The sequence below is a fragment of the Corella eumyota genome, chromosome 4, assembly GCF_963082875.1.
Source record: "Corella eumyota chromosome 4, kaCorEumy4.1, whole genome shotgun sequence".
Lineage (NCBI taxonomy): Eukaryota > Metazoa > Chordata > Ascidiacea > Phlebobranchia > Corellidae > Corella > Corella eumyota.
Window position 1 is genome coordinate 1,683,316 of NC_137493.1, and position 11,655 is coordinate 1,694,970.

Below are 11,655 nucleotides of genomic sequence, written 5' to 3' on the forward strand. Positions count from 1 at the left end.
TTTGTACGTAGATAACAATCTGACGTAACAATAAATAATGCTTTCGTACAAAAGAAAAAAAACACTGGGCCTCCTACATCGAGCATTAAGATGGCCCACTTTGTCGAGCATTAAGATGGCCCACCCGTTCTACAGCCTATAGAACATCATGACACTATACCAGTCGTGTCGTCACAGGTTATCATGACGTTGCGAAAGAAACATTTCCTGGCTCGCGCCGCATCTCCGAATGGAAGTTCTGGGTCCTCTTCCGGGAGCTTCATAGGTGCAGGTTTGAGTGTTTAGACTGGGGGCGGGTAGAATATTGTTCTGCGCTGTGATTTCCTGCAAGCGTCGTAAAAAATATATATTCCGTAGTTTATGCTCCATTTGCGATTACGTAATGAGTTTTTTGTTTTAATCTAGTTTATATTTATATTTGCTTAAATATATGTTAATTAAAAATGATCAAACGATTTCGAACCATATTTTAATTATCAAATAAATCTTGTTGAAATTCTTTTTGTACCAAGGTTTTAAACACACCTTTTTTTTGAGCAAAAACATCAAACAATAAATACAGCAAATTTTAAACATTAAATATACATTAACATAATTCCCTAAAATAACTTAGTTAAAAATTAAATTGTTAAATTGAAAAAAAATAATAACTTTTTAACTTCATTCCAAAATTTCCAAAAGAAATTAAAAAAAATTTTTTCTAAAATGACTTGCCAAAAAAAATTTTTATGGTTCAATTATTACAAAAACATTCACACCAAATATTGAAAAGCAATATACATACAAACCTAATATTTTGCTTTTTTTTAATCTATAAAAATAAACCTACAAATTCACCTATTTTTGCATAACAAAATATCACGATAATCCTAATGTTTATTAGTTACTAATTTATAATTTCAAATTTTTTTGCTAAATTTAAATAATTTGTACAAATATTAAGTTGTGCAGAAAATTTAAAACATAATTTCTTGTACAAAAAGCCCACCCAAAAAAATAACAGAATTTTATTGGTGTTTGCATTACTAGAACACCAGTAAAATTAACAAAAATTAAGTAAAATTTTCTTAATAAATAAGGTTAAAAAAAACAACCATTTTAACCTAACCAAAGAAAAAATTAAATTATCTAAAACTAGTACAAAAAGCAATTAAGAGAAAAAGGCAAATAGACGAGTTTAAAAATGGAGAGTTTAAAGAATAAGCCTTAAAAAGGTAAAATTCAAAGAGATATTGAGGATAAAGTTAAGCTAAACCATTTCGCTTGTCTCTCTGGCGCCCTCTAATCTGAGAGCGTGCTTTAAACACAGCTTGGTTGTATAAATGCTAAAAAATCAAAATTTAAAAAATTATATTTAACCATATTTAAAGTAAAATTCTTTTATTTTTAGAAGGTAATTCAATATTTAAAAATAAATCTTACTCGTTCAAAATGTGAAGTTTTATTTCCTTTTCCATTTTCACTTTCCAATATAACTGGACCAAGTTGGAATATATCTCTTAGCAATACATTTTCCTAAACATCAAGATTATTTAGTTTGTTATTTAAAATAAAAATAGAAAAAATACAAAGACTTCGTTTATTAAGATTGGAGGCAATCTCCACTACCTTTATGCTGTAGCACCCTTGATGTAAATGGTAGAATTTTTTGCTGAACCAATATTTAATTAACAGCTTATGTTATTGGGCATTTATAATTTATGGGACTGGGTCTGGGTAACAAATAATATGTTTAGGTCATAAAGTCGACCTTTCCAAATTAAGGATAAATATATATGTAAAAAAAAGGGACTAAACTGTGTAGAAGAGGTGAAAATTTGTTGGATACCCATATTTCTAATAAATAATTTAAATTTAAATAAAATTTAATGGGGTATAAAAGAAAACCTTTTTTACCTTTAGATGAAAGTTCATTCCAGTATTAAGGCAGTCTCTTAATGAAGTGTATTGTCTCTTGGATGTCCATGAATAAAGATGAAGAGTTTCTGATCCAAACTTGATCTGGTCTTCAGGAGATTCTGCATTCTAGAAGAAAAGTTAAGAAATTGAAAAAAGGAAAAATTGTGTATAGGCCATGTGATCAGATAAAAAGTCTTCATATTTATATTGTGTCTACACATTACACCATGTTTATATGTTGTTTAATTGCTTAGGGTTGTATTAATGGTTTTATAATGCTGCATGATCAGCAAAGGTGCAAGTCTAATTGAAAAGGAGCCAGGAGTTTTTTTTTAAATCTCTTTAAAGATCATGAGCAAGTCAGCAGAGGTGTAAAGCTGTTTTGAAAGGGGTCACCACAAATGGGGTCTACAAAAAGGTAAGGTTCTTCCTAAAGAGGTCAGCAGAAGCAAGGTCGACAAAGTAAAAGTATTTTTTAGGAGGGGCCCACATAACATTAGTAAATGTCATGGGCTTACCCACATTAAATGGACAGGTACAACAAAATATTTAAAGCAGACAAAGAAACAATTAAATACCAACCTGAATGGTCCTTAAAATATCCCTGAAACTTGATCGCTGTTGTCTTCTATCTTTCTTAGCTCGGTGTTTGCTGCTGTCAGTGGCAAGTTCTTTTAAGTCCTCGATTAAAACCGCTCTTCTTACCAACTTGTGAGCCATGTCCTGCAGAGATATATTTTACAAATTATTGAAACAAAAAATAAATTAACAGTCTGGAAAATAAACACTTATTTGATGAAGGCAAAAAAATTTCAAATATTTATTATTTATCTAATTATCAACAGTTTGGAAAAAAGTAATATTAGAATATTTACAAAAAAATCTTCATAAAAATTCTGTATATCATTTGTAGAAACATTAAAAATCTAATAACATACTTAAATAAAAAAATTAAAACAACAATGTTTCAAATATTAAAATCTTGTTCAACTTACACCATGATTTTCACTATGTAAGATCTCATAAAACAGGGCAATAGTTTCACCAGAAGTTATTCTCATCAACACATTATTACTGCTCAAAAGTTCGGGCAGTTTGGGAAGATGGCTGTAATGAAAATAAATTTTATTTTATCAGGGTGAGAGACTTTAAATTGGTTATATTTACAAGATGTTTATTTTAGAGCACATATTATAAAAAAAAGAAGAAAAATGCAGGTTATTTATTTTCCATATAACATTAAGGTGATAAGTTTTATATTTTTTATTGGGTAGGGGTGTGATATTGTGACGTGTATGAGCTATCCGTAAACGCCGGGCTCAAAGGCGAATAGTGTGTCATTGGTGCAACTCGCACCCCGAAACTTTTCGGCTCGTAGTCCGACGCCATGTCCGCTGAACCACAGATTATTCATTTGTGTTAGTTTAGTTTATATAAACACCTTTTTTATCAGAGAAATATATATACAAGAAAGCTTGGTGGACTGTTGTGGTGCACAGGTTGAATATTATGGGCAAATAATAGTTAGCAAATAATAAAGTTGCGACCGTTACAACAATTTAAATGCCAGCTAAAGACAGGTAATGTCACTAAAAGACCCTGAACTCACCTTTTAGCAAATTCCTTGACTTTTTCCCAGGGTGTGATAGAAAGTAGAAGAGCCCACGATGAGAGAGCATTTTGGTGCAAATCACTCACAAGGGGGTGCAACACTGGGACACTTTTATCCCCTTTTAAATATGAACCCCGGAATATTTGGACCAGGGTTGCCATACAGTTTAACACTTCTGCCATGTCATCGCATGCCATGAAAGCAAGAATTCCAAGTACTTGGGAACACTGAATAATTTCAAATAAATTTATTCTTAATTCTTCACTGTTTAATATTCACAAAGTGTTATATTTAATTTATAAAAATGGACAGTTCGTTAATTAAAAGGAAAAAAAAATCAAACATATATATAATTTTTTAAGGATTTTTCTTTTTTTTTATCTTACTAGTTTAATAATGGCACCTTTATTTAACACCACCACACATGGGGTCATGGGTTCAATCCCCACTGATCTCATGCTGTAGCGCCCTTGAGTAAGGCGCTATAAACGATATAAACTCCTGCTGAGCCAGCAGCTCAATTATCCGGCAAATATATTCGCAAACTGCCAAGGGCAACTGGAAACAGAGTCAAGGTAACTGATATTACTCTATGTTTAGGTCGCGCATTCGACTTTCCGACATCAAGGATAAAGATATATACAAAAAAAACTCATTTTAAGAAGTCCAAGTTTTATTCTTACCTTGGTTCTAGCGATCACTGAGGAATGCCTCGAATCATCCAATATAATCTGAGTGAGAATTGGTTTAAAATGCTGAAACAAATCTTCTCCCTCCCTGCTGTTTCCAAGCTGAATGGAGATCACTGACAACAACTCAGCTGCATTTGCTTGTTCCTCACCTTTACCTGAATATATCAAGTTGTTTAATGTCTAGTATTTAATTCTTTTAATTAACAATAGTTACACGATGGATAAATTTGGTGACAAGTCATAAAATTTATTTTTTTTTCTTTATGTTTAGACTTATTTACAAGAAGTTTTAAATTAAGATTGGTTTTAAATAATTTTTATATGTTAATTTATAGGCAAAAACCCCCATGATATTAAACAAACATGCTGCCGTAACTAAATCACAAGTTATATATAGGCCTACCCATTTTAATTTAAACCTTTTTAACATAAGTTGTTGAATATAAAGCAATACTACATTAAAAAAAACTTATATTAAACCTTTTCTTAAACATTTTTCAAGTCCATCCAACAGTGTTTCCCTGAAATTTTCCAGAAAATCAACCAACCAGGTCGATAAAAACGCCTGGCTGATACTTTTCAAACAAACTTGTCTGTAACAAAAAAAAATTATCGAAAGTTATAAATAGTTTAATATGTTTAACTTTTATTTCCTTAACTTTTAGTAGTCACAAAACATATTATGGTGCCTTTAAGCTGTAGCGCTCTTAGGTAAGACATGGGTAACAATACAACCTTTGCTGAGTCTAAAACCAATCAGCAAATTAATTATTAGGCAAATAATGACAATAATATCCCAATTCGTCAAAGTCATTTCGAGCCCTGGGCAGGGTAACAGAAGTAACCCTATGTTAAGGCCATAAAATCTATCTACATTGAAGATTAAAATACACAAGGAATGTGTTTATATAAATACTATACAAGTACAATTAAAACTAAAAATAGTTTACCTATATTTTGCATTCTTTTCGGTCAAACCTTCAATCGATTCTTTTAACTTTAATTCAACTTCATCAACTCCCAAAGCTTCACCATTTTCATCTATCGACAAAATAAATTAATTATTAACAAGCAATTATGCAATAATTAAATAAAACTAAGTAAAAATGAGAATTAGTAAAAATTATTTATTTTGTAAGTGCCTACATGTTTTAAATTTTCATGCAAGTTTTTATAACAATTATACCCACATGACTAAGTCATTAATAACTTCATATTATGATCAACAAATTAAAATCATAATAAAACAAAATTGATGGATGATTTGTTTTGTAAACAAAAAAAATTTCTACAGTTTTGCCTTTAAAATATTGAAATCGAAGAGTAAAAACAACTAATTTAACAACTGGTTGAGGGATGCTTATAAATACAATTGTTAAGTTCAAGTAGTATCGAATATTTTAACACTTTGTAAGTGTTGATAATTCCGTTATCTTTTGAATTTAAAATAAAAATCACTTAACCACAATTAGCTAACAATAATATGATTATTTCTATTATTTTTCATTAAATTTTTTCCTCTTTAGTTTAAGGGTATAACATGCCAAAAAATACTTTTTTAAGTGTTAAAAGTAAGTAGCCTGTTTAGACAAGTTTACATGTGTAAAATCTATCCTTGATGTCATGTTTTTACTCTCATTTAGCAGTGTAAAAGTTTTGCAAAACAAGTTACCTGGAACTAAAGTTTCATCAAAGTTATGTTCACTATTTGAAGTCTGTATGCTGGCTTCACTCAATGTTTCTTCTTCTTGTGAGTTGGAGGCAGTTTCACCAGCTTCAAAATAAAATGGAAATAAATTAAGAAAAACAAAATCACAATAATAAATCTTATACTTCTAATAAATCGAGCCCTTTGGTAAAGTTTTTACAGATTTACACATTAACTTTAAAGGTGCAATTAGAACAACATTGCCCTTACTTTCTATTTATTTTTGTTGGCAAGCAAATTTGCTTTAAACTAATTAGTATATATAATACAAGACAATAAAGTCTATTAAGTTGAGTTTTTAACTCCGGCAATATACTATTAGACAATCACCAACCATGGGAATCAATGGTTGATTTTCAAAGTTATCATAACACCTATAATAAATTGACAAAAACAGCTTGAAATTGGGTAAAATAAAAAAAAAACAATTATTGCCAATTTTCTACCATCTAGACGGACAATACTAAAGTATGGGATGCGGGATAGTGCGGGACCGTATGTAAACGTTAACGAAAATTTTTGTACTTTTCTGGGGATGATTGCTGTTTTTATCTAAAGGGCTAAGGGGTGATGCGGGATTAACTTTAAAGGTCAAGAAATGATGCGAAAATAAATATAAAGCACAAGGGAAGAGTATAAAAAGTCCGTCCTTTTCCGCATTCAGCGTTTTTTTGTTAACGTTTACATACGACCTCGGTATTTCCCGCACCCCGCAACTTCCCGCATCCCGTATTTTAGTACTACCCATCTAGACTTATTAAAAAAGAGAATATAGTAAAACTGTTCAAGCCATATTTGGCAGTTGGTTGTTTTGTTAAATTGAATACCGTGTATTTAATATAAATTAAAATGCTTTATATTTTAGTTCGTAAGTAATAAATTGTCTTAAACTTTTCAAATTTTACCTTGCAATTGTTCTATTATCCCATTTTTAAACCCTCGACCCTTTCCCTTTTTTGCTTTATTTTTCGGCATTTTGTTAGGTTAAAATAAACTGATTTCTCCAAGGATTTAAAAAGTTAAATAAATTAGAAAATGAAATTAAAGATCTACTTTGTCTGTAAGCAATCATCTAAAAACAAAAAACGAATACTGAAAGAAACAAAATATATAACGTTAAAAATTAAAACCTAATTTTTATTTATGTATAAAATCTGAAATTATTTCTGTATAGCCAGCTAGTCGTCTTTTAATCAATGTAATGTCGTCTTTTGATTACTTTTCTATCATTTTTTATCATTAAATGTTTCAACATAAACTAGAAATCTAAATCTTTTGTTTACTATTTCATGTAACGTGACAAATCGTCACAATGTTCACTAAACGCGCTTAGATGACACGCTTTTATGACGTCATAATTACATAAAGGAAATGACCGAATATGCATTTTTTCGCAATTCATAAAAATCAAATACATAATATAGGTAGAATTAGTTTGCCATATTATTAAAATACATTATTTTTTACAATATAGTATATCTACAGTGAGGGTAAACAGTTACATTTTATAATTTTAGTTATTAAAAAAAAATATATATTAGTTTATCCTCATTTTGTTATTAAAGACAAAAATTAAATTGTTTTTAAGTCTGAAAAATAACAAAATTTATTGTTTCCGTTTTCATTTAATAATTCCCGAACAGTCCACGCCAGGATGTTTAACACAAGATAAACAAACAAGATTTGTGACGTCACAATGTCATGTTTACTGTGTCAGAATACGCCGCGGTGTAGAGACAATTGTCTATTGTTGTCCAACAATGAAGTTGGATTGTAATTAAACAATGCATGTTTAATTAAGGTTTACTGTTTCGTCATAATTCCTAGCAAATGGATGTTTACATATAAATCACGTGACCACAGTTTAATATAAAAGGCAAAACACAAAAATTTAAGTTATTCATTTCAAAATTTTAAACTAAAAAAAATTCAAATTTTGATAAAAAAGTTTTAAAAATGGCAAATCTAAAATATAACGAAGCTCAAAACATAAATTGTTTGATGAAAAATAATAAAAACAAAAAGTGCGATAACTTTTATAAACCTTATTCGAGATATTATTTAAATCAAAAAAGAACAAACCGAAAACTCAAAACGTATGGTAAGTAAAAAAAAAAAATTTGTTATAGTTTTTATACCAAAATAACAATTAAAAAAGGAATTTATTAAATAGAACTACATGTTTTGTGTACGTAAGACTCTTTTATTAATTTTAAGTAAAAAACTATTACCAAAATATTACATTAAAACTATTAATTTAATTTATTTTTGTTTTATTAAATTTATCATTTTTATATTTACAAATATTTAATCATTTTCAAGGAAAAATGAGTCGCACATATTTTCAAAGATCAACAGTTAAAGAAAGGGCAACAAAATTACCAATACACGAATTTTCATCATACTTACCTGTCAACAAAGGTAATATATTCTAAGTTTAAGTACAATTCTTTTACTTGAAAATAATTCTGTTTATTAATGAATATTTTTCACTTAAAAACAACAATTAATCCAAAGCGCGCCAAAAATTATAAAAGTTACCGACTTCCTTTCAGTTTTAAGTGTGTCCGAATTTACTTTGTTAAATTCGTTTCATGATAAATTTAAAACTGATAACAAACTTGGTCACAATTCATTGTGACGTAGGTTGCTGGTTTAGAATGCCACGCGCACATTCCTTATTGATGACATAGTACCTTGATGACGTAACATACATTCTAATTTCCGAAATCAAATGAATTTTGTTATAAGTTTAAAGTTTATGTTTTAAAATCAAGGCAGAACTTACATAAACAAAGATTAAGTTGAATATATAAGATTTGAACTTAAGCACTTAACCATTAGTTTTCTTGTTTCAGAATCAAATCATCTACACAGACAGAACCAACAATATATTCAACAAAGCCGAATAAATCTTTGTATACCTCGAAGTCGAAGTGCAATCGCTTTAAGACCGAATCAGTTTGATCAATACTTCAACAATTTCAGCATGGTCAGTTTGTCAACACCGCCCCCTTGTATCTTACTTTCAATCAACCAACGAACAGTTTGCGCGCAGAATAATAACTCCATTTCCTGTGATGACGTCATCGGTAAAAGTGCGACGAAGCGAAGTAACAAAGATGCTTATGACATCATAGAAAAACTTTTGGAGCCAATGAAGTCGGCTAAAAAAGAAAAGGTATTTTGAAATTTTGCATCGGAATAATTATTTAGCTTTTTGAAGTGATTAAGTAACCTTTACATTAACAATTTTTTATAATCAATATTCTTAAACTTTTAGAAAATTGAAAAACCACCAAAATTTGACGATAAAACCGAGAGAATGAAACAAACAACTCTTAAGCGGAAATCTCGAAAAAGTTTTAATCAAGTAAACGAACTCTTCAAGTCACGTGACTGTCATGGTTCAACGAAGAGCTTGTTTACCGGAACAAAAGAGAGCAAGGAAGGAAGGTTGTCACGAATGAGTGCGTTCAGACTCTCTAAAAGAAGAGTAAATGTGACTCCAACATTAGGAAGGAGAAAGGCTGGAAGATTATCTATTGGTGACCCAACAACGCCATCTTCCAACAGAAAACGACTTGTCATGCTCTCGCAAGATGTCGCACCACTTAATAAAAACGAATTTGTTGATGCTGCTAGTTACTTTGAGCGTGAAGATAAACGAAAAACAAACAGGTAAGAAAAAAATAACTTTTTTTATAGTTTTGTTGAAAAATATCATTCTAAACAAGTTTTGATAATTTTTTTTTATCTTAAATTGTCCTACTATTATTCTTTAGACTTTCCTGGAAAAACTGGCTTCCAAAAAAACAAACAAATCAATCTCAACAATTTAGGTAAAATTTTAATTAACATTAATTACCACTGGCTATTTAAAGTATGAGTTAATTAAATTATTCGTATTTTTTAATTATCAGATGTTTGCTTAAAGAAAAAATTCCAGAAAAATCACTTTTAAAAGTTTTGAAATCAAAAGGTAAGTAATTTAAATATTTCAACAATAAATAATAATACCAATACAAACTTAATTGAAAGGGGAAAAACTATGAAACCTTGAACACAAACACAATAGTTCAAAATATTTATTTATTTTACATTAAATTTTTGTTTTTATTTAGTTGGAGTGTCCGAATTTCGAAATTTTCTTAAAATGGAGTTTAGTGAAGAAAACGTCGATTTTTGGATCGACGTTGAAAGTTACAAACAGAGCAGAAAACTAGAAAAACAAGCGGTTAAAATATTTGATAAATATATTACAAATACTGCCCCAATGGAGGTAAATATATTTACTTCAATTTTCCAATGACTACACTATTTTAAACAATTCAATCAATAATCGATTAAAGCTTTAAAAAAATGGCAAAATTAATCTTATGGTTATATTAAACATTTAAGTTAAACAGCTTACATTTGCATTTTAAATGCCTTACAATATTTTGACTCTTTCTTATTTATAACCTTGGTAATTATTCTATATTGCAATTTTTCTAAAAAAACAGGCTTTTAAATTTTTTTTAACGTTTTCCTAGATTAACATTGAATTCCAAATTAAAGAATCAATCCGCGAAAATTTAAGGAAACCAGACTCCACCTTGTTCAACGAAGCGCAACAACAAATATTCACATTAATGGAAAAAGATTCGTTCCGGAGATTTTGCATGACGTCATCGCGGAGAGAGAGTTTTGCAAACGGGCGAGAACGATACGATTCGATGAAATCCATAAAAAATATTTAAAATTAATTTTGTTTTTGTATATTTGCCTTTTTGTTCCATTTGTATTTAAATAAAAACAAAATTTATAAATTCTTTTAATTTAATGTTTGTAGACAGGTCCCAGACCTTAATATTTAAGTTAAACTAAACAGAACTTTAGAAATTTAATTCTTCAAGATTAAACACAATTTTTATATATTTAAAAATAAAAAAAAAACATTAAAAAAAAATTAAGGAAAAGCAAAAATTAAAGGCTACCAATACTACAAATTAAACACTCTTTAATAGGAAATCAAATTAAAGTTATTAGACAAAAACTCAACATTTTTATTGATCAACCGTTCAATAAGAATATGTGTTACCCAAAATTTCAAATATATTTCTTCGCACGCTATCTTCAGATTTAATATCAAAATAACACGCTTAAACTGCAGTAAACTTGTGTTATCTTTTATTATGGTTTTAAACATGAACTTGAATACACATTACACCCACGCAGCACAACCCAAGCATGGCCATTTTTTGTCTACGTGGCGGTCTAATCTAAAAATTCCTAAAAAAAGGCAACTCTTATGTAACGGTTAGGGGTGGCGACGGTCCCAATATATATTGCACTTGCGATTACATAAAAGTTATTGGGTATAGTAGGGTTAAGAAAAATAAGTTACTGAGTAAAGTTGATTTGCAATAACAGTAAATTTGAAGTTATTTTTAGTTGTGTTTTGTAATTAACAGAGTTTACACATTTATTATAACTTTTTACCTATCATTTTGAGGTGAAAGCTGTTAATTATTTTGGTTGCTGTCGTAATGTGATGCTGTTGTGACGTGCTTAGCTATACTTTAAACGCCGGGCTTATGGGCGAATAACATGGCATTGGTGCGGCTCGTAGGCGACACTTTTCGGCTCGTAGTTAGATGCCAGGAAATATCACACTACTGCACTATAGCTTGTGTATTCAATTCGTTTATTGGTTTTGTTCGTATTTGTAAAAACGACCATTTTAAACGACTTTTTTTATA

At 29.5% G+C, this 11,655-nt stretch overlaps 1 protein-coding gene across 1 annotated transcript; it reads right to left on the reverse strand.

Annotated features, from left to right (window-relative positions):
- Nucleotides 1-495: 495 nt before the first annotated feature.
- Nucleotides 496-6,979, reverse strand: LOC145750220 (interferon-related developmental regulator 2-like). Its single transcript, XM_082566201.1, has 11 exons — nucleotides 6,817-6,979; nucleotides 5,876-5,977; nucleotides 5,154-5,244; nucleotides 4,684-4,796; nucleotides 4,195-4,358; nucleotides 3,509-3,738; nucleotides 2,895-3,006; nucleotides 2,482-2,622; nucleotides 1,897-2,025; nucleotides 1,423-1,515; nucleotides 496-1,325 (listed from the first exon to the last, which is right to left on the reverse strand). The coding sequence occupies exons 1-11, from the start codon at nucleotides 6,884-6,886 to the stop codon at nucleotides 1,245-1,247; spliced, it is 1,326 nt and encodes a 441-aa protein (XP_082422327.1). The 5' UTR covers nucleotides 6,887-6,979; the 3' UTR covers nucleotides 496-1,244.
- Between the last annotated feature and the right edge of the window lie 4,676 nt (nucleotides 6,980-11,655).

Bases quoted from the DNA above. Each gene is read 5' to 3' on its own strand.
- LOC145750220 (XM_082566201.1), bottom strand. From the start codon at position 6,886: ATGCCGAAAAATAAAGCAAAAAAGGGAAAGGGTCGAGGGTTTAAAAAT. The intron at 3,739-4,194 runs GTAAGAATAAAA...GAAATTATTCAG, and splicing joins CAGTGATCGCTAGAACCAAG to TGTTCCCAAGTACTTGGAAT. The intron at 1,516-1,896 runs GTAAAAAAGGTT...CTTGATGTTTAG, and splicing joins GAATGAACTTTCATCTAAAG to GAAAATGTATTGCTAAGAGA.